The 27,443-nt window shown below is 49.4% G+C and overlaps 1 protein-coding gene across 1 annotated transcript in view; it reads right to left on the bottom strand.

The window, feature by feature from the left end:
• Nucleotides 1–11,617: 11,617 nt before the first annotated feature.
• The window catches only part of KCNB1 (potassium voltage-gated channel subfamily B member 1), a 100,035-nt gene continuing 84,209 nt past the window's right edge, over nt 11,618–27,443 (bottom strand). Inside the window, exon 3 of the mRNA XM_059862686.1 lies at nt 11,618–14,840. Within this exon, the coding sequence (XP_059718669.1) occupies nt 12,822–14,840 (2,019 nt within the window). The 3' untranslated portion in view covers nt 11,618–12,821. The remainder of the gene's footprint in view (nt 14,841–27,443) is intronic.

Here is a 27,443-nt window from a genome sequence, read left to right as displayed (position 1 = left end):
AAACGCCTTCAGTACTTACAGAGATGACAATAAATTTAATTTTGTATTTCTCAGACATTATGAGGTTGACCGAAATATTTGGCAGGTGAAGCTTGACTTCAACACCTCATGTATTTCCTTTGAGAGAAAGTCCACAAAACTCTGCTCTCTTGCTCTCCCATTGAGTTGCATCTCTTGCTTTTCTTCTGGGACCAAAACGAAAAGCACTGAAGAGCAGAGAAAAAAAATCTTCCTGTGTCTTCCTTGCCCCATGAAAATGGAGCAGTAAGAATTCCTGGGGTGAAAGCAGCGGCTCTGCCCAGTCTCTCCTGGCTCAGTGCTGGCCGTGAGTCCCTGCTGGGAGAGTCTGCCTGATCCCACCAGCCCTCGTGTCTCTGACCCACAGCTCCAGCAGCCAGAGCCCCCTCTGACATGTCCTGCTGCTCCTCTGCCAGGTGGGGCTGGGAAACCTGCCCAGGAAACCACTGGGGAAGTGTGAGGGCTGCTGGAAGGGACCAGTTTATGGCAGCTGAGAGTTCGCCCGTGTCTCCACGGCCTCCAGGACCTCCTGCCTCAGCTTTGCAGCCTGGAGAGTGCTGAGGGAGATGGGAAGGAAGCAATCCACAAGGAAAGTAAAACAGCTAATTTTTTGTTTCATTTTCCAAGAAATAAGAGATTTTTGCAGCTAATGAATTATTTCTGAAAATACTAGTATGAGCTGCAGGCAACATTAGCTTCAAGTTTCCCAATGAGCAAGAGCCACTTATGTACCATTTTAAAATTCTAATGTATTTTCATTTGCTGTAGCTCAACTCTAACATGACTGGAGGTCTGGAAAGAGGCCAGAAGAAGTTGCCATGTTTCCAACAGATTACTGTCTCCTCAGATGAAGCAGTGGAAAGCAGTTCCTGGATCCTGTTGAAGCCTGGGGCTACCAATTATCTCAGCAGAGAGGCTCCAGAGCCCTTCCTTAGCGCTGGGGATGGGCAATTTCAACTAAGCAGAAAAACTGGTTGTGTCAGAGGTTAAATAGCTCTGCTGCTGCTCTGGACTTCAGAGGCACTGGGGTTTCTGCCTCCTTTTCAAAGAAACCCTGTGGCAAATCTGGAGGCAAAGCCCAGCCAGGAATGGGGCTGGAAGGCAGTGACCCACAGCACACCATCCCCTCCTGTCCCAGCTCCCCCTGAGCTGAGCCTGGGCGCAGGGGAGAGGGAAGGTGCAGCTCTGGCAGAGCCTCCAGGGCTGGGTGGCTTGCCATGGCTCTGCTCAGCGACTGAGGGATGTATCATCTGGGAGAAAGAGAGGAACAGATGGCAGAGGGAGTCACAGTGGGAGGAAAACCCAATTAGAAGTCCCAGCATGGTTTGTGTTGGGGATATGGATCTCATACCTTAAGGAACAGCCAGGAAAGGAGAGTTACCAGGCTTTGTCACCCATGGTGGAGAAAATTCTTGTTCCAGGCAGAGAATGATACAAAAAAAAAAAAAAAAAAAGACTTTGGTAAATCTTCTGGGAGATTCTTCCCTGAAGGGAGAGAGAGTGAGGGAGATATACAATAGGCAAGATGGACTTAAAATGTCCAGTGTGTGGGCTCAGTATTCCATGAGGGGTTTTTTTAGCTTCCCCCTCCTGGGAGAATGTTTAGTATTTAAAAGAGCAGCCTGATATTTGGAAGTCTGGGGAATACCCTTGGGAATATCCCCAGCCCCTCCTGGCACATGCACCTTGGCATCAGTCAGGGAGGGAGAGGGACTGGACAAGAAAGAGTGAGAGATTTCTGGTTTTATTCCCTAACAAAAGGGCTACAGAATGAAATAAAATAATAATTCCTGAATATCATGAGATACGGGAGGATTAATGTGTTTTTGCTCGTTCTTTCTCACTCTTTCCATTAAATTATATTTCTGCCTGTTGCTACACTCTTAATTACCTTGCTGGATACACCATATAGGTCTCAGATCACTGATTAATGTTGATCAATTATTCCTGTGAAAGAGGTGTGTGTTTTCTGAGGGGTGCTCAGGAACAAAGGGCCAGAGCTAAATACACCAGGAGAGCTCAGACCCTGCCAGGCCTCAGGGCTAAGGACCACTCAGCCTGGAAACTCACAGGTGGAAAGGACTGCCTGTCCTTAAAAGCTTTTTGTTCTCTATAAAGGAGTCCTAGAAATGCTGTTTGGTGAGTTTATTCTGGAACTTATGAGAGTATGAGTTGCACAAAATTTTCCTGATGTAGGCATATATTAAAAAAACTGCAACACAGGATGGGGTCTTGCTGCCCTGGAAATCCTCTTTAAATACCTCAGAGTCTGTAAAATCTTCCTGCAGCTCGGGGTATGGCCCAGCACATCCCATCTCAGCTTCCACCCATCCACCCTGACACCAGAATAGCAAAAGTATTTACTTGGGAAACAGGCACTGACAAAATCCTTCCCTCGCTTTCTCTTCATGTCTGTTATGTAAATCCTGTATTTCCTGGAATAGAGGCTTTGAACTGCTGAACTCAGTCTGAAAGCAACCCAGATAACGAGCTCATTTACATTAATAAGAAATCAGCTGTTCCTTTTTGCTGGATTCCCAGGGGAGCAGCTGGTGGTCTGCTTTTTCCTCGCAGCCTTTCTCCTCCATACTGAAATGCCTCAGAAGTATTTGTTTGTCTGAAAATGTTACTGGAAACCAAAATAGCTGATGTGAAAAACAAACAGAGAGAGCCATGGATTGTTCTGGCCAATTAGACCCTTGGAAAGTGGTGAAGTACTCTGTGTATTTATTCCATAGCTGTGTTCAAGCCTCATGGCTCTCAATTTACACTTTCTCATGCCTGGACCAATCTCCATCTCACTGTCCCCAAGCACTTGCCTCTCCTCTGTTCAGGACAGTGCTAAAAGCTGCATCACTGGGTGGTTTATTTTAAGACTAATTATCATCAATGCATGAAAACAGCATTTTACATTATGTAATTTTGGGTTTGCACATAGACCAATTCGTTTTAGCTTCAATTATTACTGACCATGTCTACTTGCATTAGAAAAATGGCACTGGCTATAGCAAAGTGTAAATTATTTTTATTTTTTAAAATTTAAATCTATTTTCTATTGATTTGGATATATATCTTTTATATATCTATAGATAGGTATTTATAACAAATAGATATATAAATAAATGTATATAGATCTATAGATACAAATAAAAGGATAAAATTCTAAAAAATTCTATTAGCAATGTGGGTTAATTCTTTAATTATATAAGGATTAAACTCAATGATGCAGTGTTGCACATATTTGCTTTTATTTTTCAAGACTCAGGTTAATGCCCAGTACTTGTGTTTCCAGCCAGAAACCACAAACTTTCATTGCTGTGACCCATTAGTCTCAGCTTGTGCTTGGATGGTTGAAAATGATACTCTGGGGCAAAGTTACCTCTAAATGTTCTTGCTTGCTGAATAATAATGATATTGCATCTCTTAGTAGCCCAATTTCCTCACAGAAAGTAGGAAGGAAGGTAAGTAAGTAGAAAGAGGCCATATGGAAGGCTCTAATTCATATTTTATAAATACCTTGTAAATTATTTATATTATTACTTTCTCTTCTGAAATGATCCAAGTGTATTGAAAAGCTGACCCTTTCTTCATGTTTATCTGTGCTGAAATGCCTGAAGAGCCTCTCTGGGCCTGGTTGCTCAGGGCTGTGCTGCTCTTCCAGCCCCACTTCCAGCACTGCATGCCAAGTTAAACCCTGGAAAAGCTCTGCTGGGTTTATTGAAGCAAGAATTAGCAGTAGGCCAGTTCAGTGCCCATTCCTGGGACCCCTCTCCCTGGGAGTGGTGGGAGCTGCCCTGAGCCAGGCCAGCACTCCCTCCCAGAGGCTTTGGTTTGGGTGCCCTTGGGGGTGTTGGCTGCTGTGAGGCAGGCATCACCTTGCTCTGGCTGCTCAAAATACAGATGTTGTGGGTTTGTAGGGGGTTTAGGGGATGGCGTGCAACAAAAAAAACCAAAAGTCTTCCCAGCTCAACCTAAATATGAACAATCAAAGGCAAATCCATTGGGGTGGTAAGGAAGAGCTGGTGAGGTTATTTCTGACAGAGCCAGAGAGAACAGGTGCCTGAGGATGTGGGCTGCAGCAGGAGGAGAGGGGTGAGACTTTTGGCCAGTACATGTGACCATGAAACAGAGCAATAAAGGCTTTAGGTTTTTCCATTCCTTTTTATTTATTTCTGTAGGCTGTAGTAAGGGACCATTGCTTTAAAACCCTTAGACATTTGGACATATTTTACAAGACAGAACAGTTTCTGAATGTCACACATTGATCACAGTTTCATACTATTACATGCATATAAAGACACGGATTTTTTTAATAATTTGTTTTACAGAAACAACTGGAGAGGTCAATAAACTTCAACAAAGAATGACAAAATCAAAGTTACAAAAAATGTAAGACTCTAAGTACTCTAGTATATGGCTAATGTTGCTGTAATCACCCCGAAGTGCCAGGGCATTGAAACATTTCTTAAAAGGGAAGAGAACATCTGCTGGTGCATTGGACCAATATGATTGAGTGAATTCCAATATAACCCGATGAGGAATTGTGCAAGACATGCAGGACCTGCTGGGCACGAGCACTGCCCTTCCTCACAGCCCCGCTGAGCTGGGCCCCTCTGACTCCCCGCTGCAGTCTCAGCAATAACTCTGTGCAAGGCCGTGCACAGCCCGCTCCTGGGCTGCCCTTTGGGGGCACAGCCAGGCTCAGCTTCCAGCTGCAAAAGCAATTGGATCTAAACGTACCAGCAGAGCCACAGCAAACGCATTTCCCAGTTTCTGTTTCTCATCAAGCATCACCTCCCTTCTCAGCAGGACTCCCCCGCCGTCCCGCCCGGCAGCGGGGATGGGCGCTCGGTGCGCTCGGGGATGTCCCGGGCACGGCCGGGCCGGGGGTCCCTGCAGGGCCGGGCTGTCCCGGGCACGGCCGGGCCGGGGGTCCCTGCAGGGCCGGGCTGTCCCCAGCCCCGGCCGGGGGTCCCTGCAGGGCCGGGCTGTCCCCGGGCACGGCCGGGCCGGGGGTCCCTGCAGGGCCGGGCTGTCCCCGGGCACGGCCGGGCCGGGGGTCCCTGCAGGGCCGGGCTGTCCCGGGCACGGCCGGGCCGGGGGTCCCTGCAGGGCCGGGCTGTCCCCAGCCCCGGCCGGCGGCTGCGCCAGCGCTTCCTCCGGCTCCCGAGCTGCTCCACCGGCCTCGGGAGGGAGCAGCACTCTGCCGCAGGAGGTGGGGCTGTGTTTTTTCAATGCTAATCTCCTTGGAAAGTTTGGTTGGTAGCTCTGGCTGGCCTTTCTGAGTACGGTATCATGGCTTCAAAGTTCGAAGTAAAGCAGAGATGCTGCTCCCCCACCCTCCCCCAAACACTCCAGTGGGGAATGGTTCAATGCAAAAGTGATTTTCTACACTGACCACCAAAAAGCCAGAGAATGGGGAATAAAAATGTTCTTCAGAAGCCAACAAAACTGACATAAACAGAATAAATCCCAGGGGTTGCGGGAGCCAACGTGTGCTGAATATTCTGTGGAGGCAGTGAAACATAACAGGAAGAAGAGTCATAAATGGCAGAGCTCCTAAATGAAAAATACAGACTAGAGAAGAACAGATGAATGTTCTTAAATGCAGCTTACCAACAGGACCAGAGGTTGTGCACAATTCAGAGTGAGCCGTGGCCCACCTGCCTGCAGTGTCCCCCAGCTGCAGCAGGGCTGAGGGCAGAGAGGGCTGCAGTGGGGCTGGGGTCCTGCTGCAGGGACAGCCACCTGCCAGCCTGGGACATCACCTGTGGCATCCACAGAGAGCGAGCTGCCCTGGAGGGGTGCTCAGTCAGTCTGGAATGACTGCACCCCCTTGCCTGAAGGATCCACCCCTCCCCCAGGTGTTCACTGCCTCTGTTTCCCATCCCTCACCCCCTGGTTTCCAAGGTGGTGCTGTGGGCAGACACCTCCAGCCCTGGGGACATACAAAGCTGTTAATTTTCCATTAGCTTTTAGAGATATGGGTCCAAATTCTTTACTGATCTAAAGGGGGCACAGCTCCATTGGCCTCAATGGGCTTTAATTTACAGCAGCAAAGAATTTGGCATTTCATATAAATTTGGCTCCCTGGCTTTCATGAGGCTCTAATTTCGAGGGATCTTTGCCTGGAGTTCAGTCTTATTATTAATTTTTGAAGGTAGTATCACTGCAGTCTTGGAAAGTCCCCTTTCAAAATAAAGGCTAATTCTTGTTCAGTCCTACAGAGCTTCAACAGTATTACTTCTAGTTAAAAGGAGGAAGGAAGGTTTTGCTTTCTCTTCTAAGCCTCTAAGACTGAAAACTTCTTGTGCAATGAAGCCAGAATCAAGCAAAGCAAAATCTGGAGTAGTATTTACAGATATGAACACTTGTGGCACCCAACCATTGGTGTCAAAGGACACTTATTGTGGCTCAGGTAACACCAGCAAGGAACAGGATACACACCCTGGATGCAGACTTTCCCTTTTCCTAAGGTTTCCTCTGCCTGGCCGAGACAAAGTTTCAGTGCAGGAGCCTAAATGTGATCAGCAAGGGGAGTGAGATGCACACTGGAAAATGAACACCTCTTCTTCCAAGGGCTGGGTGCTGCTTGGGCCGTTCCTGTCCCGGCTGGGAGGGCAGAGTGAGGAGTGGTCTGGCTAGAAGCTTTCTCTGGTTTTGTTGGCTATGCCCTAACAAACCCGCTGACATGGAAGTTGAAGGGATTTATGTGATCACTGATGATAGATATGGGAGGCTATTGCATTAATTGTTTCCTAAGAAAGAAAAATCCCACTCAACTTCAAAACCTTCATTTGTGAACAGGCCTTGCTGATAATCACATGCTAAACTGGCTCTGCTGGTTATTCCTTTCATTTGAGGGATACTTTCTGAAACATACACCTTTCTGTCTCAGGAATATTGGCTATTACAGTGGACATGTAAGAAAATCCCACAAAAGGAAATGGAACCAAAATCCATCTTTGGCAAAAGCATGGTCACCGACCCAGCTGCTGGGCCAAACCAGAAGGAAATGTCTGTGCAGAGCCAGAGTGGCTCTGGAGCTCCTCATCCTGCTGACCTTCAACAGGCCACGAGATGGCTTCAGGATGAGCATTCATCTCATGGACTTTTACTAAATTTCTCTGAATATAGCTGTGAGTTCAGCTGCAAAGCAGCAAAGAAGATCATTACGTAAGCAGGTACATGGACAGATTTTACCATAATTAATCAAAATCTGGCCCCTTTCTGAATGTTTATGTTTCTCATTCCTCCACAATTTCTTCTCATTTCCTGATTTTCTCTGGGACCAAAAATAAAAATTCCCAAACACAGAGGGAAATGAAAGTCTGGACACTTCTGTTTTAATCCAGGAAAAACTTCTCTGAAGGTGCCCGAGCATTGTCAGGTCACTGCCTTGAATGAGAGCCTAGATTTTGATGCTTATCCCAACTCCATCATGTCGCTATTGGGACAATTAGATTCAAACCCTGTCTCTTCTCTCTGTTGCCAATCGATGTAAATCTGGAGAAGCTGCAGCCAGGGGTGTTGGGCCACCCTTCCCCTCTGTCACCAAGGGCAGAGTCTGGCCTGCTCCACGTTTCTCAGCAGGAACACCTCAGCTCCCACAGCCAGCCCCTGGTCTGGTTAAAGTACCACAAACAGGAAAATACGAAACGTGACAACATCAGACAAACCCCATGACCTTTCACAGATGCACTTCCAGGAGAAATGTTGCAGGTGTTCTTCAAAAAAATGAAAATAACAACAACAAAAAGGTTGGGGGATCAGCTGAGTAAATGAACACTGAGAGAGCATCTAATATATTATTCTGTAATACAAAAAGAAGAAATCTGACTTGATTGCCCTATTATAAATTTGCTAAAAATACAGTTGTATATTTATATTTATATATATATATATATAATTTTTTTAATCTGAACAGAAAAATAGACTACTCTGGAATGCATGAAAGTCACATGACTTTTCCATACATCAGATACTTATAAAGCCAACACAATGGCAAGCAGGAGGTACAGAGGTAACTGGAACATCTGTACTTGATTCAAGAACTATTTAAAGCCATATTCTCCCCAAACAGGCGACCCAAATGAGCCCAAGGCAGCACCTGCTCTGTGCAGAGGTGCCTGGCCCAGCAGGGAGGGGCTGCCTGGGAGCCCCAGGGGAGCCCTGAGGATGGAAACTCAGGGAGGTGCTGCAGGAGGGAGCAGCACCTCGGCCCCTGGCCCAGCTGCTTCCCCCAGGAGCTGCAGGATTGCTCTGGGATGAGGTGGTCTGTGGAGCTTACAGCAGAGAGAACGTGGCTTTACAAACCTTGTCTTTGTGATGAGTTTTACATAACCTTGTTATTTACTATAAACTGTACCGGTCATAATCCTGTCAAGACATAAATATACAGTAGGTACAAATATTAACAATACATTACAATTTTACAGAAGAGAATACTGTTTTCCTTAGAAATGTGTTTCTTATTAGCTGCAAGGGAAGAAAAGGCTACAGTTTATCACAGCCATAGTTGCCAAACAACCTGCCCGCCTCAGATGTGTTTCTCATGACTCGCCCAGGCAGAAACTCCCCAGCATGCTCAGGAAGGGAATGTGCGTTCATGGATTTCTTTTCCTCTCTCTTTTTTTTTTTTTCCTTTCTTCTACCTTTTTTTGACTCTCAAACCTTTCAGAAAAATGTGGATTTCACAGGAGATTTTTTTGTTTTGGGTTGGGTTTTTTTTTCCATAAGTGTGCTTAGGTGAAGTTTTTAAGACGAGGCACTGAGAAATCTACTGCAAAGTCACTGCTTTTTTCCTCTGTTCAAGGCTAAAACTCAAATAATCTTTAGCCTTCTGGTGAAGAAAACTGCACCCTCTCCTTACACACACACATACACACACACACATATGTGTGTATGTGTGTGTGTGTGTGTGTTCTATATATATATATATATATATATATTTAGGTATGTGTTAAAAGTGATGTTGATGCTGTAAGATACAAGCAAGTGCAGACATCACACGTCCAGAGAGAGTCCTTGCAGGTATGATGTCTTCTGCAGCAGCAGGTGAGGCTCTGTCAGCTTGCTTGACACTCGGTGCACAGTAAATGTGCAGACCTGAACTCCAAATGTCAGTGATTAAACCACCCCCTCTAGCTCGGTGCAAGGGATGTCGCCTGTTTTCCCCAACCACTATGAACTCTGGGAAACACGTATCAAAAAACAGAAATTAAATTGTCTTTCTAGGATCTACAGGAGTTGGTGAGCATTACGTTTTCCAAGCACTGCCTTTCCTTTGCAATGAGTACAGATTTTGTCTACCATAGCTTTAGGTTAGAGTAGATTTCCCAGTGCTTACATTATATATATGTGTATTATGCACACACACACATATATAGATACATACTTCATATTCAGACTTTATTTCATTAAAATAAATTAAACATACTTCCTTTTTAATTGGGCACAAAATGAGAGCTACATCTTTGTACACAAATAAGAAAGAAATGCTCTTCAAGCATATTATATGCTTAATTTTAAATTATTTGCTTTCTATAAGAAATCTATAGGACTTTGGCTATTCAGACTTAAAAGGAAGATTTTTTAATGATACTTTTGAATTTGACTTTCAAAAGTGACTCAGTAAAATGCTACTTTAAAGGTAGGACTAAATAGATGACATAAGGTGTGTGCCATGAGCGATCACGCAAGGCAGACAGAGGGCCTTTGGTTACAAGGAGAGTTGCACCAGTTGACTATCAGATAAAAAATTATAGAATTGTTGATTTGTACATTTTTTTCAGTGCCATCTATAAACCAAATACATCAATTTGGATGAGAGTGTGGTAAATACTACACTATATGGCTATATTTAAATACGTTCACTTTCGTGATATGTAAAATATGACTTTTTTTTCTATGTGAAAGCATCAGCTCTAAAAATATTTAACTTGGAAATCACTATTACTTTATAAAAAAAAATTCCCTGATTTTTCTTCTTTTTACATTTGTGCTGATGGCAGACATGACTGATCACTGAAACACAGAGATTTTAATATAACTGCTCTCTCTAAGATTTCTTGTTGCCGCTCTGTGGCCTCAGAAAGCCGCAGAATAAATCAGTATTTAAAGCTTATCTGCTGGAAGGTTATTTTCACTTTTTCGACTCAATCTCAGCCAGTATCTCAGCAATTCGTCGGTTCCTCTAAGTACACTTGTATTTGCTATGGCCAAATCCTGCCGTGCCTCCCCGCGGGGAGCGGGGCTGGGAGCGCGGGGCTCCGCTCGCTGCCCCCGGCCCGGCCCGGGCCGTGCCCGGCTCCGAGCCCCGCTGGACACCGGGCGGCTCCGGGCGGCTCCCGCGGCCGGGCCCCAGCGCCGGGACGGGCCGGCGGAGCGGAGCGGGGCTGCGGGCACAGCTCCGTGCCAAGGGGCACAGCTCCGGGCACAGCTCCGTGCCCAGGGGCACAGCTCCGTGCCAAGGGGCACAGCTCCGGGCACAGCTCCAGGCACAGCTCCGTGCCAAGGGGCACAGCTCCGGGCACAGCTCCGGGCACAGCTCCGTGCCAAGGGGCACAGCTCCGGGCACAGCTCCGTGCCAAGGGGCACAGCTCCGGGCACAGCTCCGTGCCAAGGGGCACAGCTCCGGGCACAGCTCCGTGCCCAGGGGCACAGCTCCGGGCACAGCTCCGTGCCCAGGGGCACAGCTCCGGGCACAGCTCCGGGCACAGCTCCGTGCCCAGGGGCACAGCTCCGTGCCAAGGGGCACAGCTCTGGGCACAGCTCCGTGCCCAGGGGCACAGCTCCGTGCCAAGGGGCACAGCTCTGGGCACAGCTCCGGGCACAGCCCCGTGCCAAGGGGCACAGCTCTGGGCACAGCTCTGGGCACAGCTCTGGCACAGCTCTGGGCACAGCTCCGTGCCAAGGGGCACAGCTCTGGGCACAGCTCTGGCACAGCTCCGTGCCAAAGGGCACAGCTCCACCACGGGCACAGCTCCATGCCAAGGAGATGCTGGGCAAAGCCATCCTCACAACCCGCCCTAGCTCCTGAAACAGAAATGTGCTTATTGCTTTTGTCCGTACATGCTGCATTCACTATTACGGGTTACAGACAGTGCTGCACGGCCGGGACGGACACACGGCTACATTCAGGACTACCCAACACTTGTTTTTTACAATAGGAAGAAACAAAATGCAGTGGACTCGAGTGGCTTCGGGGGGTCTTCCTCCCACGTGTGCCCCTCTGCTCCCACGTCCCGTGTCTCAGCTCATCCCCGGACCCGCTGCCTGCAGATTGCTACAGCCCGGCAGGACCTCAGGCCAGGCCAGGAAACGCTCAGTGACGGAGTCATTTACAACTGAGTTTTACAGTAGAAACAGAGAACAACATAAAAGGTTACCATCACAGTTATCACAGGACAAGTTGTGACTTGCTACAGGCTTGTAACAAATCACAGTCACAACAAGAGGCACAAATTAAAGTAGTGCTTGGTTAAAGTGCTTGATTGTTACACTCTGCTATCCTACCCCAGCATTGCAACAACGACAACAAAAAGTCAACATAAAGTGCTTTTCCCCCCCCACCCCGAGATTAAAAACCAAAGACAAATTATTTCCTACACAATTTGACATAACTTTATTGAAACAATAATATTTTAAAAACCTAGGCTGGTGGCTGCTAGTTCTGTTCACTTAAAATGGTCAGATCTCTCTTTTTTTTCCCTTTCCTCCTTACTTTCTTGTTTCATTTAAAAACGACTGGATGTTATTAAAACGTCAGGCCTGATTCTCCTGCCTCTCGCGGCTGCTTCGTGCCACGGCCCTGCAGGAGCCTCTGCTGCCCGACCTCGTGGCGAGAGGGAGCACGGCCAGACCTGGGACGGGTCCCTAGCGAATCCCTCTTTTTGCATATTTATGTAACACTTGCATATCTTTCACTGCGCTGCTCGGGCGCGAAAAGCTCCGGACCAACCTGCTCCTCTGCCGGCCCCGGCGGGCGCGGCGTGCCTGGCACGGGCAGGGCAGGGCAGGGCCAGCCCCGGGGCCCCTGCTTCTGCATGGCTCCTCCGGCCTCCCCGGGCCACGCTGGCCCTGGGGCAGGCACCGGCTTCCAGCCGAGGGCAAGTGCAAGTCTCACTATGTCCTAGGGCATGTTTGGAATTAGATACAAGTGGTGCAACTCACCCTGCTAATATTTCAAAAGAAAACGTCAGGTCCTACGGGATATCAGATCGTTAAACACACAAAGAGCATTTTAAGAATTGGTTTCTCTAGACCGTTAATTGTTTCAAATGCTTTTTGCTTGTATTTTCTAATAATGCAAGTGTTCCCTGTTACCTTTAAACATAATATCCATCAGAGAAAGCTGTAGATGGGGAACCGCTGCCCTGAAGCAGTGAGCATTGTGTTTTTGAAAGCTTTATACCAACCCCAGCAATTTATTCCAGAGTTCAAATCTGGCTGCCTTGGCATCCTTTATGGAACTAATGCAAATCAGATGTTAATATTTCCAAAAGGAGCTCTAGCGTTCAAGGGGAATGGATGGATATTTGGTCACATTGGCTTCACTGGACAACATGAAAGGAGATCAATGTGTGATCATGATTTGCAATCATTTTTTTGACTGATGTGGGCAATGTCTTTAGAGTTGTTTCAGAGAAGGACATTTTCACAAACCCACACTGGACCTCCCCCAGACTTTTAGAAACAGGTGGCTTGTTTCAGCCAAGTTCATGCCATGCAGAAGCTCTTTTGTTTGTGTTGACTGTGAAGATATTCCTCTAAACTCTCAGTAAGTTCTTTCAGACCCCACCTCAGATGCTTTGATCATGTGTGTTAGCATGTCCTCCGCTGCCTGGTAATACATGGACTTCTGGGGAAATGTGATTTTCTAGTCTGACAGTCTCCTGATTGCCCTGGGTTCTTCCAGTGATACCTTCCATAGAGTAAATGCAGTTCTGCCCTATCAGCTTAGGGGAGGTGGGTAAAGCAGCAGCTTCTAGATGGTTCTTCTCTGTTCTATAAACATGGTCCTTTTGCTTTAGATAGCCACTGCTTGCAACACTGTACTTGGGACTCACATTTCCAGGCGGACTCGAATCATACATCAGCTGACCTTCATCATCAGTGTCAGCATCGATGTATTTGTGTATGCCAGCATCGTGGAAGTTGAAAGCTATGGCTGCCTGGGACTCTGGTGACTTTGGGGGGGTTCTCGCGCTCGCAGTTGTGTAGATCGAGGCTTCTGGGCTCATGAGAGACCTGTCAGAGAGTAAGGAAGTGTCTGTGGCAGCAGCAGCAGCTCCCCGGCTCTTGAGAGGGTCTGGGTATGTTCTCAGTACATTTGATGCTGGTACGAATGCGCTGGTGTCCTCTTCCATGAAGTTGACTTTCAGAGACCTCAGTTTTAGAGGGTTACTGGCCTTTGTGGAGCTTTTGGGACTGTCGATGAAGAAAGCGGAGCGGTGGCTGCTGTCGGAGCCGGGGTTCAGCTCCGCGTAGCGGGCAGCGCTGCCCTCGGGCCGGCCCTGCTCCGGGAGGGCGCCGCCGCGCTGGCCGGGCAGGGCGGTGAGCGGGCTGTGCGGGAAGCGCGCGGCGTCGGGGAACTCGGCGGCGCAGCTGATGAAGCTGTCGATGCTGGACATGCTCCTCATGTCCACGATCCCGTCCGCGCGCGTCGCCAGCAGCGGCACCATGGGGCCAGGGAGGGTCTCCATTTCCAGCTCCTCCTTTTGCTTCCCAGCTTGACTCGACTCTTTAGTGATAAGGTTTGGCTGGGACTGAGTCTTTGCCATTTTGTTGTACATGTCCTCGAGCTGTTGGACATTCAGGTGTTGGGGACTTGAAGACGACCTGGCTTTTTCTGGGGATCCTTGTTCCTTAGTTTCAAAAGATTTACTAGAACTAGTTTCAGAGAGTGTTCTCTTGGTCCATTTCCACTTGCTTGGAGATAAATGATTGTCCTGAACTTTATCCTTTTTGGCTATGCTTTCTCCATTCTTTTCAACCACAATGTCCATGAGTTCTATGCTGCGGGCAAACGCATCCTTCATGTTCATGGAAACAATACTGCCATTTCTTTTTGCTCTCTCAAGAGCTTCCCTGCGCTTAATGGCTTTCTCCTGCCTCTTCTGCTCTTTGTAAAACTCTGAGAAGTTATTGACAATAATTGGGATGGGAAGAGCTATCACCAGCACACCAGCGATGCAGCACAGTCCTCCTACTATTTTACCCAAAAGAGTTTTGGGGTAAATGTCTCCATAGCCTACTGTTGTCATGGTGATTGTTGCCCACCAGAAAGAAGCTGGGATGCTCTTGAATTTTGTATCATCCTCATCCTTTTCTGCAAAAAACACTAAACTGGAGAAGATCATAATGCCCATAGCCAGAAACAAGATGAGTAATCCAAGTTCATTGTAACTCCTCCTCAGTGTAAACCCCAGGGACTGTAAGCCCGTGGAGTGCCGGGCCAGTTTTAGAATCCGGAGTATCCTCATGATCCGAAATATTTGGACCACTCTTCGTACGTTTTGGAACTGAAGTACACTTTTATTGGATTCCGTGAGGAAGATAGTAACATAGTAGGGTAAGATAGCCAGCAAATCTATAGCGTTCAGCGGGCCTTTGAAAAACTTCCATTTCTTAGGGGAGGAGAGGAAGCGCAGGAGGTATTCCATGGTAAACCAGGCGATGCACACCGCTTCCACGTGGGCCAGCTGGGGGTTATCTGTGGTCTGCCCAAACTCATCCACGCCTTGTAGCTCAGGAAGTGTATTAAGGGACAAGGCAATTGTAGATAGTACAATAAACATGATGGAAATGATTGCCAAAATCTGGAAAGGAAAGAGAAAACAGTGAGTTACTCTCAGAACACACAAGGCTGTCTCTTGCTGCCGTTAACACATGGCTGCATTTTCACTCACACGTTGCAAGACCCATTTTGCCCAGTACACAGAAGTCAGATAACCAACGCATCCTGAGCTGAGCTGATTTTGGAAGCTGTTTTAGTTATGGCAGTTGCATTAAGCAGATAAAGCCTCTACTTGGACTCCTGTGCTTCCACCTCCGTGCACTCGAGGAGCACGTAAGGAACAGCTAGGATGCCAGGAGGGCTGTGAAGCAGCAGGAGCTTTTGATTAGCTACTAATTAGGTGCCCAACAAGGCCCATCTGGACAACAAGCTCTGAAATTTAAGCAAGAAGGAGTGTGATTGTGAATACATTACTTGATCAGAGTGATGTCCTCCACTGAATGAACGGTCACTGCTGAAATTTGGGGTGCTGATGGCCAATTACAGACATGTGTGTACAATTCCACTACACAGGCACACAAATAATACACTCTTGTTTAATGACTCATCTCCAACTTGGTTCTTGATGCTTGTGAAAAACATGAAAACTTCACCAAGCTTTCTAAGCCATTTTGAGTTTCGTGGAGGAGAGCAAGCATCTGAGCAAACCAAACTGGACAACACTGAGACAGCCAAGAAAGGGCAGGTGCAGTCACTGGGGGCCTCACATGTCTCAAACTCAAGAGAATAAAATGTAAATCAAGTGTCTTATGGTGAAGTGTGGGGATATTTAGACATTAATTACTTCTTCATGGTGGCTTGTTTCAAAAGACCATCTCCTGGACACCAGGCACTATCCCTGGGAAGCAGAGAGCCTGATTTGCTTTCCTAGAAGGCTCTTTTGGTGGTTTTGCTGTCACTTCTTTGTTTACAACCCACCATTTCTGAAGGTGTTTGGGATATTTGCAATGGTAATTTCAATTAGTTTTGCTTGGCTTTATCTCTGCCCACTATACACAGAAGGGCTTATTTGTAGGCTTAGATGTGTGTACCTGTTGGGTTTTATCTCCTTCACTCTCAGTGTAAATATTAACACTCCATCTTTATGCAGTGAATGGCATCCAGCAGCAGTAATTGGTGTCAAACCTTCTGTTTCCTTTGATATACCTTCCTGCTTTGAAGATCAAGGCAATGCCAGATGAATATAAATAAATTAACTGGGAGATCTAAGGGTAAAATTTGATTTTGGTTTAGGAGATTTAGCCACAAAGCTAAGCAATAAACAGAGACAGGCATCCATCATTTCTCCCACAAGTTGCAGCAAGATGTCACTTGTGCTCCCAAGACACAGATTTCCCCCCTTACTCATCTACTGCAACCACATCTTTGGGAATCTTCTCAGGCTAAGGAAAACTTCTAAATGTGAGTTGATTGTCCTCAGTTAGTCAAGGCACTTTTCTATTGGAAAGTACACAAAATGGAGATGGAGTATCTCCAGCAGGGTTTAGAAGATCCTTCTCCTTCTGTAAGAGATACCTTGTCCTGGTAGCATCCACCATCCACTAAAAGCCACCCACGGCGCAGTTGTGCACAGAAAACTGGATCCAGCTGCTGCTGTCAGGCTTTAGCACTGTTCAGTTGCACAGGGCTCTGTCCCAAAGTATTTACAGTCTGGGATTTCAGATTATAGAAATCACCATCTGTCTCTCTAATAAGGTTTCCCATCTTGGCTGTACTGAACCTTTAGCTTGGCAGCTCTTGTATTTTCCACTGTCAGTAATGAGAGACAGAAAGCTGGAGGGGAGACATTTACACTCCCAGGGAGGCCTCTAGGGATGTTCTGCATCACAGGCAGCCTTTTCATTCCCTTCCTGGCCTTTCCTCCTCCCTTTCCTCTTCCAGGTTCTCTTCTCTTTAACAAGAAAAGCCAACAGGACCGAATTTGGCTGGAGCAGAAACAATCCCTCTGCAGTGCATGAGGCTCCAGCTCTCACCAAAAAAGCACCTGTGGTCCCTGTAGCAGAGCACTGACCCCAAATCTCGCTGCTTCTCCAGCTGCTCACAGCTGCATGAAATGGAAGGAAGTGTGGGACAGGGCCTCCTCCTGTGGCACTGATCTCCATGGCTCCTCACAAGGTATTGAACACAGCCTTGAGCTGTGAGAACTTTGGATGGGCAACCAAAGAGCTGAGGCTGAACAGCCTCAGGCACAGGAAGGTCCCAAGAGCTCAGGCTGGGACTGGCAGAAGGAACAGGGATGGGAAAGTTCAGCAACAGAGGCCTGTCAGATTTTGTGAGTGCTGCTGAAATGTCCATGTTCCCCCTTCTGGAGCAAGCTGTCCTGTCCAGGTCTGGCTGCTGGCCTAGCTGGCACATGTGGACTGTTTATTGGGATCAGGGAAGGCACCTCCAGCATCCCTGCAGGAGCATCCAGAGCTGCTGGCTTGGATGTCCTATAAAATGCAGAACTAAAATTGGAAAAGCTTGCAGCCTAAAATTCAGCAGCAGAGGAAAAAATCTGGAGTCACCAATAGCTAAAATGAGTGACATGAGGACACGCTGGTGACACAGGCAGTCCCTGCACTGTGCAGCCAGAGCTGGCATGAGTGCTCTCCAGAGGGCTCACGCTGGCTCCACGAGCTGAGGACAGGAGCCCCCCAGAGCAGGCACCCTCAGCAAGCAGCACACACACTCCTGCAGCTGCTCCTAAAGCTGACAGGGGTCAGATGGATTTGCCCCTCACAACTTTCACACCACTTCCACTAACAGCTTGCATGAGAGAAGCTCTGCAGTCCCCTTCCTCTTTGCTTCTCTGCACCTGTAGCAATACACCATAAATAATGAAAATCCCCTCAGGTACTTTAGCAGGCTGCTCGCAGAAGGTATTGGAAGGGGTCCTAATGATGGCCCTGGCTTGTGGTGCAAGGATGGGCAGGATTTCAGGATAAAACTTCTCCTCCACTAAATTGGCCATTTCACAAAGGTTTTGGTGGAGTGAATCTCTGGATTGCTGCTATGGTTCCCTTGTGGAAGCTAAACAACCCAAGAAGAGGCAGGGCAGGGTTTTGGATGAATTTAAAGCAGTTGCCTCGAAGTGATTAGCATGACTGTACACACACACTGGTTATTACACATGCAAATGAGACAAGCAAGCAGATTTTGGGAGCAAGTGTAGCCAGTTTGTGCAACTGCTGTTTCCTGAGGCAAGAAGGATGCGCCAGGCTGGCAAGCCTCTAATCCCCACCTCCTCCAAAATCCCCCCACAACTAGGCAGGCCACCTCCACCTGGCACCTTTCAGGAAATAACCACCTGCCCTGGGCCTGGTCCTGCTTGCTGGGTGAGAGTGGCCCCAGAGACTCCTCCTGTGTGATGGCAAGGTCTGGGCTCCTCCCTGGGCAGGTGGGCAGGGGGCTGCTCGGGAGTCTCCAGCCCTGTCTGTGCAGAGCAGTGTGTGTGCCCAGCCTGAGGGGGCAGCTTCAGGCAGCAGGGACTAACCCAGCAGCGAGGCTTGGTGATATTTATGGCTTGGCTGTTTTCTTTGCACTGCTAAAAACCCTAACAGAGATAAAGGCACAAGACGGGAGACTTTCAAGGCCATTAAAATTTATGAGAACTGGCTGTCCCAGCCCCATAGATGGCTCTAAAATCTCAGGGTAAGCAGATCTGAGATCTCTCTGCTCGTGGCAACATGCCCTATACTTTTTCTGTCTTCATACTCGGTAATGAAGCTGATATAGCAAGGAGAAGGGGTGGTGTGTGGGAGAGAGTAGGAGGGTGTTTGAATATAGATTCGATATTCTTGGAAATACGATGAGGAAATTGTTATGTAATCAAGAAGTTCAATAATGGTTTTGTCTAATGTGCTTTTTTAGCTCCACCAAGGCCTGCAGAACAAATCTGGCAACAGGACCAGGTTTCATTCATATGCTCCATTTACCCAGGGATTTTTCCTGCAGCCCTTCTGCTTTCCCAAGCTGCAGTACACTTTGAGTCAGACTGTCCAGCTCCATCCTGCCACGCCTGTGCCAGCCTCTGTCTCCCCAGGCTCTGAGAAACAGAGCACGGTGTATTTTGAGCAATATCCCACGTGCTGCACAGTGCAGAAACAGATGGAGAGTTCCTTAGTCTCCTCCCTACTTGATTCTGCACAGGAATAACCTCTCCTGCTCACAGCAGCTATACATGTCTGCAGTATTTATTGACAGGGACGTGTTTTAGGAAACATCTCTTCACCAGAAAATGCCTAATTATTCATAAACTGAAAGAGTTTGCAGAACACAGTCACTTCTGATGTCAAGTATCTGACCACTGGGCTTGCAGGATGTCTTTTCTAGAAAATGCTGCAGCCATAATGAAAGGTAACACTTGCTTCTTGCATCATGGCAAGTTGAGGCCAAAGTGGAGGCTATGGCTGCAAGGGAAGTGCAGAGAACCTTTAACTAGATTTTTTCACGTGGAAGGATGTTAAGATGCAAGTCCTTGAATCTCCAAACCCCTTAAGTCCTGCTGGGTCCCGCTCAGGAGTTTTCCCTGACCTGGCACTTTACAAGCCCCTTCGAGGCACTGCCCCCACAGGGTCCCTGGGAGCCCTCTGCTCCAGAGCTCTGTCTTCTGGAGGGGCCCTGGGCACCCAGCACAGCTCCCTGAGTGCCCTGGGCACCCAGCACAGCTCCCTGAGTGCCCTGCACACCCAGCACAGCTCCCTGAGTGCCCTGGGCACCCAGCACAGCTCCCTGAGTGCCCTGGGCACCCAGCACAGCTCCCTGAGTGCCCTGGGCACCCAGCAGAGCTCCCTGAGTGCCCTGGGCACCCCCTCAGCTCCCTGAGTGCTCTGCACACCCAGCACAGCTCCCTGAGTGCCCTGCACACCCAGCACAGCTCCTGAGTGCCCTGGGCACCCAGCAGAGCTCCCTGAGTGCCCTGCACACCCAGCACAGCTCCCTGAGTGCCCTGCACACCCAGCACAGCTCCTGAGTGCCCTGGGCACCCCCTCAGCTCCCTGAGTGCCCCTGCACACCCAGCACAGCTCCTGAGTGCCCTGGGCACCCAGCACAGCTCCCTGAGTGCCCTGCACACCCAGCACAGCTCCCTGAGTGCCCTGGGCACCCAGCACAGCTCCCTGAGTGCCCTGGGCACCCAGCACAGCTCCCTGAGTGCCCTGGGCACCCAGCAGAGCTCCCTGAGTGCCCTGGGCACCCCCTCAGCTCCCTGAGTGCTCTGCACACCCAGCACAGCTCCCTGAGTGCCCTGCACACCCAGCACAGCTCCTGAGTGCCCTGGGCACCCAGCAGAGCTCCCTGAGTGCCCTGCACACCCAGCACAGCTCCCTGAGTGCCCTGCACACCCAGCACAGCTCCTGAGTGCCCTGGGCACCCCCTCAGCTCCCTGAGTGCCCCTGCACACCCAGCACAGCTCCTGAGTGCCCTGGGCACCCAGCACAGCTCCCTGAGTGCCCTGCACACCCAGCACAGCTCCCTGAGTGCCCTGGGCACCCACTCAGCTCACTGAGTGCCCTGGGCACCCAGCACAGCTCCCTGAGTGCCCTGCACACCCAGCACAGCTCCCTGAGTGCTCTGCACACCCAGCACAGCTCCTGAGTGCCCTGGGCACCCAGCACAGCTCCTGAGTGCCCTGGGCACCCAGCACAGCTCCCTGAGTGCCCTGCACACCCAGCACAGCTCCCTGAGTGCCCTGGGCACCCAGCACAGCTCCCTGAGTGCCCTGGGCACCCAGCAGAGCTCCCTGAGTGCCCTGGGCACCCCCTCAGCTCCCTGAGTGCTCTGCACACCCAGCACAGCTCCTGAGTGCCCTGGGCACCCAGCACAGCTCCCTGAGTGCCCTGGGCACCCAGCACAGCTCCTGAGTGCTCTGCACACCCAGCACAGCTCCCTGAGTGCCCTGGGCACCCAGCACAGCTCCCTGAGTGCCCTGGGCACCCCCTCAGCTCCCTGAGTGCTCTGCACACCCAGCACAGCTCCTGAGTGCCCTGGGCACCCAGCACAGCTCCCTGAGTGCCCTGCACACCCAGCACAGCTCCCTGAGTGCCCCTGGGCACCCAGCACAGCTCCCTGAGTGCCCTGGGCACCCAGCACAGCTCCCTGAGTGCCCTGGGCACCCAGCACAGCTCCCTGAGTGCCCTGCACACCCAGCACAGCTCCCTGAGTGCCCTGGGCACCCACTCAGCTCCCTGAGTGCCCTGGGCACCCAGCACAGCTCCCTGAGTGCCCTGGGCACCCAGCACAGCTCCTGAGTGCCCTGCACACCCAGCACAGCTCCCTGAGTGCCCTGGGCACCCAGCACAGCTCCCTGAGTGCCCTGGGCACCCAGCACAGCTCCCTGAGTGCCCTGGGCCCCCCCTCAGCTCCCTGAGTGCCCTGGGCCCCCCCTCAGCTCCCTGAGTGCCCTGGGCACCCAGCACAGCTCCCTGAGTGCCCTGCACACCCACTCAGCTCCCTGAGTGCCCTGGGCACCCAGCACAGCTCCTGTGGGAAGGCAAACCCCTGCACTCCTCTGCAGGCACTACCTCACAGCACACCATCCATAAAACCAGGATCAAGATAAAGGCACTTGTGTTTTGCTTTGGAAACATATGAGATCTTAATTTTGACATTTGCCTGGAAAAGCCAAGATTGAATAATGTTCACTGATTTGATTTCAATTATAGCTGTAATCAGTTTATCTGTTGAGAGAGTAAGTCTGTTTTGTTCAGAGGATACTTCTGCTGGTTCTGTGTCAATGGTTCGTTTGCCCACGGGCCCCAGGGAGCTGCAGCCACAGCTGCTGACTGAGGTGTGCTGGGCAGAGTGGCCTCCAGGCAGAGCTGGCTGTAAACTCTGTAATACTCTTGAGAACATGTTTAGTGTCTGAGAGCTATCAAACCCCACTGAACGATAAATGGTGTCAGTCTCCTTTCAGAGCAAAGCCCAGATGTAAATGGTGCCATAGGGAAGAAAATTACAGATGAATGAATATACTGGAAAGGCAAACTTGAAAAACACACACTGCTTTAGACATCAGCACAGTGACAGTTCTCAGGAGAGGATGAGAGGGAAGCATCTGTCCTATTTCTGCGCTGCAAGCATGGGGAAGTCAAAAAGAAAACAAACGAATGGCACATGGAAGCTGAAGTTTCCCGTTTTTCTGCTGGCCTTGCCTTGTGCCCAGGATGATGCAACCCCAGCAAGCAGCACCACTGGGAGACATCCCAGTCCCCCAGCCCCGGCCCACTGGGAGACATCCCAGTCCCCAGCCCCGGCCAGCCCCCGAGCGAGTCCTCCCTGCAGCCCAGGCAGACCAGCCCTGCTGCCCTCCTCCAGACTGCTGCTGCCACCAGCCCTCCCAGCCCTGCTGCCCTCCTGGACTGCTGCTGCCACCAGCCCTCCCAGCCCTGCTGCCTCTCCCTGCTCACGCACTCCCACCCTCTGGGCCGTGCACAGTGCTGTGGGGCTGGCAGCGTGCTGCTGCACAGCCTGGCCCTTCCCTGGAGGACAGCTGCACACACAGAGCCAGGTGGAGACTGCCCCAGGCCCGGGGCACCCCACCTGCTCTGCACCCCTGCACCCCTGCAGCTCCTAAAGCTCCTGCACCCCTGCAGCTCCTGCAGCTCCTGCACCCCTGCACCCCTGCAGCTCCTGCAGCTGTTACTGGGGCCAGGCTCTGCACCCCTGCAGGGACAGAACCTTCCCCTGGCGTGGGCTCCCCTCTCAGGTGCATCTCCCACTCCCACCATCTGCCTTGCATTCAAGCAGACAGAGGTTTGGACTCAGAAAAAGCAAAAAAATAAAGCAAAAAAATAAAGCAAAAAAAAATAGCAAAAAAAGATCCTGCCTTCCACCTCAGCACTGGTGAGTGCTTGAGAACAGCTCCAAGATGGCTTTGGGATTCTACCCTGCACCAGGGACAGACAATGCAGTGATCCACTCCCACCACCAGAGCAGCCTGCTCAGCCTCAGACACTGTTTACAGGGGATGCTGAGCTCCAGGTGCTGCTGTTTGCAGGAGTAGTTGTGGGAGGGGTTTTTTTAATGGTTAAATTCAATCAGGAATGTGCCAAGATAGCATGAAATCAACTAAATGTAATTAAGCAAAAACTATTAGCTTGATTGCTAAACCAGTCTTCCTCTCATGAATATGCATGAGAATAATTGATATTAATTCTTTTCAAATCTGAGGCACATTAGTCCTGCATATTATAGTGTAGAGTTTTTTGGAAGGCTAAACCAGTTCCACGGCTGCCTTCTCACCAAAAGGCATAGTCAGCCTTGCTGCAGGGAGATTTACCGAGTCATTGATACCATCCTGAGCTGCCACAGAGAGAGGAAATTAGAACAGAGCTCAGGTGATGTTTTGCCCCAATGTTAAACAATGACCTGTTTACATTTCTTCCAGAAATGTGTTAGGAAAAGTGCAAATCCATTTACCAGCAGCAGCCACACTAAAGGCATTGAGAAGAGACAGGGAAGCCTGCAGGAGCAGTGGATGCCTGTGGACAGAAGGGCAGGGGCAACATCCTCTCCTGCTGAATCAGCTTGATACCAGCATGGCCCTGCCAGCCGTGTGTCCAGCTGTGCCCAGGCTGTTCTGAGGGCTGCCTTCAGCTCCCTCAGCTGCTGCTGCCCCTGGGCTCCTCCTGCAGCTCGTGGGGGCTTCTCCACTGAGATTCATAGGACATTTGTTTTTTTTTTTTAAACTGATGCCTGGAGTAAGGGCATAAAGTTTAGGCTGAGGCATTTCTGCTGCCTCAGCTGTGCTTGGGGTGCAGCCTCCACCCAGGGCTTGCCTGGACACTCAGCCTGATCCAAGAGGAGCTGTGGTGGGAAAACCTCGTGCTCACACAAGGGATTACAGCTGTAACCCTTGCAGTGCCCTGCAAAGAAACTGAATATTAACATTCTTCTTCATTTTCAAAAGAGACTGATGAAGCTTCTGCAGGTGGTGGGAAGCAGACCTGCAGGATCACTCCAAGCTCTCAGCACCTTCCCAGCTCTCAGTTCTTTATTCTGCTAAAACCTTTTGCTTTCTTGTCAGCTTCTCAGCTCTCCACCATGCCCACACCCCTCCTCCTGTCTGGCAGGCAGACCTTGTGTCAGACAAAGGACACATCCACACAGGAGTCCACCTTCCCAAGCCAGGGTTCCCAAGGCTTTTCTCTGGAGCAGAGCATGGAACCCTCGCTGACAGCTTGGGCACAAAGTGATTGAAGTGTTTTAATCTCAAGCACAGATGGCTCTTCCCTTTATAAGCACCAAACACTGGATTAGATGTCACAAATTTAATAAATAGCAACAACTGTATACAAACTGTTTACAAAAGCTGCTAAAAACTAATCCTTGGCAACAAATCATTCATATTAGCATGGGGCCATAGCAAGTGGTAAGTGGTGCCAGTGGACAGCAAATCTGTGTGAACATAAAAGGCAGCTCCACATCAGCAGTTCAGTAAGAGAGTTTGATCTTGCCTCACTGTGAGAGTTTTGATGCATTCCTGCTATAAATACAGGAGATGAAACAGAACTGTGGAGATGTATACTTGGTTCTTTGTTGGGGCACCTTTTCTTCCTTCTTTTTTTTTTCTTTTCTTTTTTGTTTGTTTATTGTTATGTTGCTTTTGAGGTTTTTTTAAATTCAATTTGAGCTCAGAAAATGCTCAAACTCTTTGAAGTGTTCGCTGGCAGTCTGGGAATATTCACTCCATGCTTGCTGAGTTCTGGACATGGACACAAGAACCAAGCACAGGGGATAAACCCCAGCTTGGGCAGCCCTTGCTCTCCCACCAAAAGCTTTGCCAGCCTCTCCTGCATCCCTGCATCCCAGCAGCCCCACACAGCCCAGGCAGGGCAGCAACAGCACCTGCCCCTCCCAGAGCAGCCCCTTCTGCTCTCATCCCCCTGAAAAGTGCATTTACAGAAGGAAAAGAAGCACAAAGCCCCACTGGCCATTGTGACAGGGAGCAGAGCTGGGGTTGTATTGTTTCTTGGAGGGGTTGGGCTGTTTGAATTTCAGTGGTTGGTTTACTGATATTTTGTACTTTCCCCTAATAAAAGTCCCCTGAAACTGTTTGGAAAATGCAGGTGTGTGCTGCTTTCCAGTGAAGGGTTATTGCAGAGAGGGGAGGGGAAGAGAAAGCTTTCCTGTAAGTGGCAGGTGGTATATCTGATTTTAATCCAAGGAGAGAATAGCAAAGAGCAGCATTGAAGATTGAGGGAAATGATGCACCTCACTGGATTTTAGTGCATTTTTCAGTTACTTTTTTTTTTTTCCAGTTACTTTTTTTTTTTTTTTTTTTTAAATTCAGGGTTTCTGAAGGTGCCACACTGTACACTGGGTGGTACAAATTAATCTTGTCATGAATGTACTTCTCTGAAGGGCTGAGCCCTCCTGAGCCCTTAATTTGAGCTGATTGGACTGGCTCATTATCATAGCAGCAGATATTGGAACAGCAAAGCTGAACCTTGCTTGAACTTGCCCACAGGACCCAGCATCTCTCACTGGCACCATGGTGACAGTCACCTGCTGTGGGACTGGGCTGGAAATGAGGCTCAGGGTGAGCCCAGCACAGGGAGAAACCCACTGCTGAGGGGGGAAAACAAGTCCAGGCCAAACTGGGGGTTGTTTAAAGAAGGCAAAATAAGACGGGAAAAACCACTCAGCATGCCAGGGAAAGAAGTTTATAAGAATTATCAAGGGATCTAGGAATAACCTTTCCAGGGCTGCCGTCTGGCACAGACGTGAATGAGCATCCCTGGCAGCTGAGGGCTCTCTCTCCATGTGTTACAGGGAGTGAGGAATGAGCTGGCAATTCCCACGGCGTCCTGAGGGCCAGGCTGCTCCCAGCAGCTCATCCTGGCTAATTGTTTTCCTTTATGTCCTGGAAGAACCAAGAGGGCTAAGGGCAGTGGCACGGGGGCCATGTGTGCCAATTAACCTGCTGCAGGTTGTGTCAGTCTGCTCTCTCCTGCACACCCTGCCCCACGGGGCTCGGAGCGTGTCTGTTCCCATGGCCACTCTCCCCTGGGGAAGAAAGAGCAAGGAGAAAATGTGCTGCTTTCTATTTATGAGAGTCCTGCCTTTCCTGCAGCCAGGCAGAAGGGTCTGACTCCTGTTCACCCTCTCTCTCTCTCTCTGTCAATTGATTGCTCACTGCCAGAGGGCATTATTGGCTTCAAAAGCTTCATTTTCTAGTTCCTGAGCTGCTCATCTTCTCCTGGCTCTCTGCTGTTACTGGAGGTCAGATCCGAGTCCCAGAGTCTTTAGGCTGTTTTGGAGTTGACCTTGAGAGCTTCTTTTGCTCACCCCACCACACAAAACAATCCTTTGATCATTGTAGGCATGTACTTGAAAAAACAAAATCCAGTGGGCAGAGATTATTTAATTACATCAGTGGTGAGTGGAAATCAGCTGGAACCAAAACACTCCCAGCCAGGGTCAAAGAACAGCAGTGCCTGGGGCACCCCTGCTCTGTGGTGCTGGGGCTAGTGGCACACCAAAAACTTGCTTCAGTTCTGTAACTGGGCAGCAATTGTGCCCTGGTCCCAGCTTTTCCTGTGCTTACATTCAAGGGTTGCAAGATGCAGTTGGGTCCTGTTTAAAGATGTCTTAATCAAATCCATCCCCTTCTACACCTCTAGGTTTTGCTCCAAACTCCAGTTAAACCACGAACCTGCTAAAGATCCCAGTTGCCAGAGGGAGGGGTAATGAAGACACAAAGGAAGAAAATCAGCGGCAAAGCTGTGTGCTCCTGGATTGTTTCAGTTCTCCACGGGAGAGCACTGAGCTCCTGACAATTTACCTTTCAAATCTCGCAAACAAAACAACTCTTGAAAATTGCCAAACATTATTAACACAAACAGCAACAAACAGCAGGGTGGCTTTGTCAGGTGAGAGCTGAGGCTGCTCTCCCCAGCTGCCAAGAGCAGGGGCTGAGGCCGCTCTGGGCGGGGGCGCAGATGTGGGACCCTCCCCGTGGCTCTGCACCCCGCAGTGGGACCATCAGTCCCCCTCACAGCCCGGGTGTGCCACTGCTGCAGCCTCAGCAGAGCTCACAAACACAGGGTTGTCAAAGGCTGGAGAACAGGGTGTCCTCTCAGTGCCACCGCCTGCAAAACCTCCCCTCTCTGCACCAAATTAATTCCCAAAGAAATGAGCTCAAACCAGTGTGGGACCATGCTCAGCCCCTGTGAAGGGCAGCCTGGGAGAAGGGCCCTGGAGTGCACCTTGCAGGGCTCACCTTTCTCTTCCAAGACTTCTCCCTGCAGGTTTGGATGCTCGGCAGAATCCCACTTGGATCTTGTATCCCCTTCCAAACTTGCTGTTTGCAGAAAACAACTGCAGCCAATTTCTTTTTATGTGAATATAGTGGAAGATGTAAAAGAAATGGGAAATTTGGAGGGGATTGGACAGTTTCTCACACAAAAATGTAAGTGTTATTGTTAAAAAAAAATACTTTGAAGAAAAAAGTAACAATCACCAAGTCTCTGTGTTTGCAGTGCAGTGGCTGTGATGCCTAAAGATTTTTTAGCTTTTTATATATTTTTCATATATTTGTAGTCTTGTAGCTTTTTAATCTATAGTTGTATGGTTTCTAGTACTTTTCCTGACTTTTCTCACAATAAGCTAACCCTAACACATTCTTTAAAATCTGTTTATT

This window comes from Haemorhous mexicanus, chromosome 18 (genome assembly GCF_027477595.1).
Source record: "Haemorhous mexicanus isolate bHaeMex1 chromosome 18, bHaeMex1.pri, whole genome shotgun sequence".
In the NCBI taxonomy this organism is placed as follows: Eukaryota; Metazoa; Chordata; class Aves; order Passeriformes; family Fringillidae; genus Haemorhous; species Haemorhous mexicanus.
This window is presented reverse-complemented; position numbering and strand designations above follow the sequence as displayed.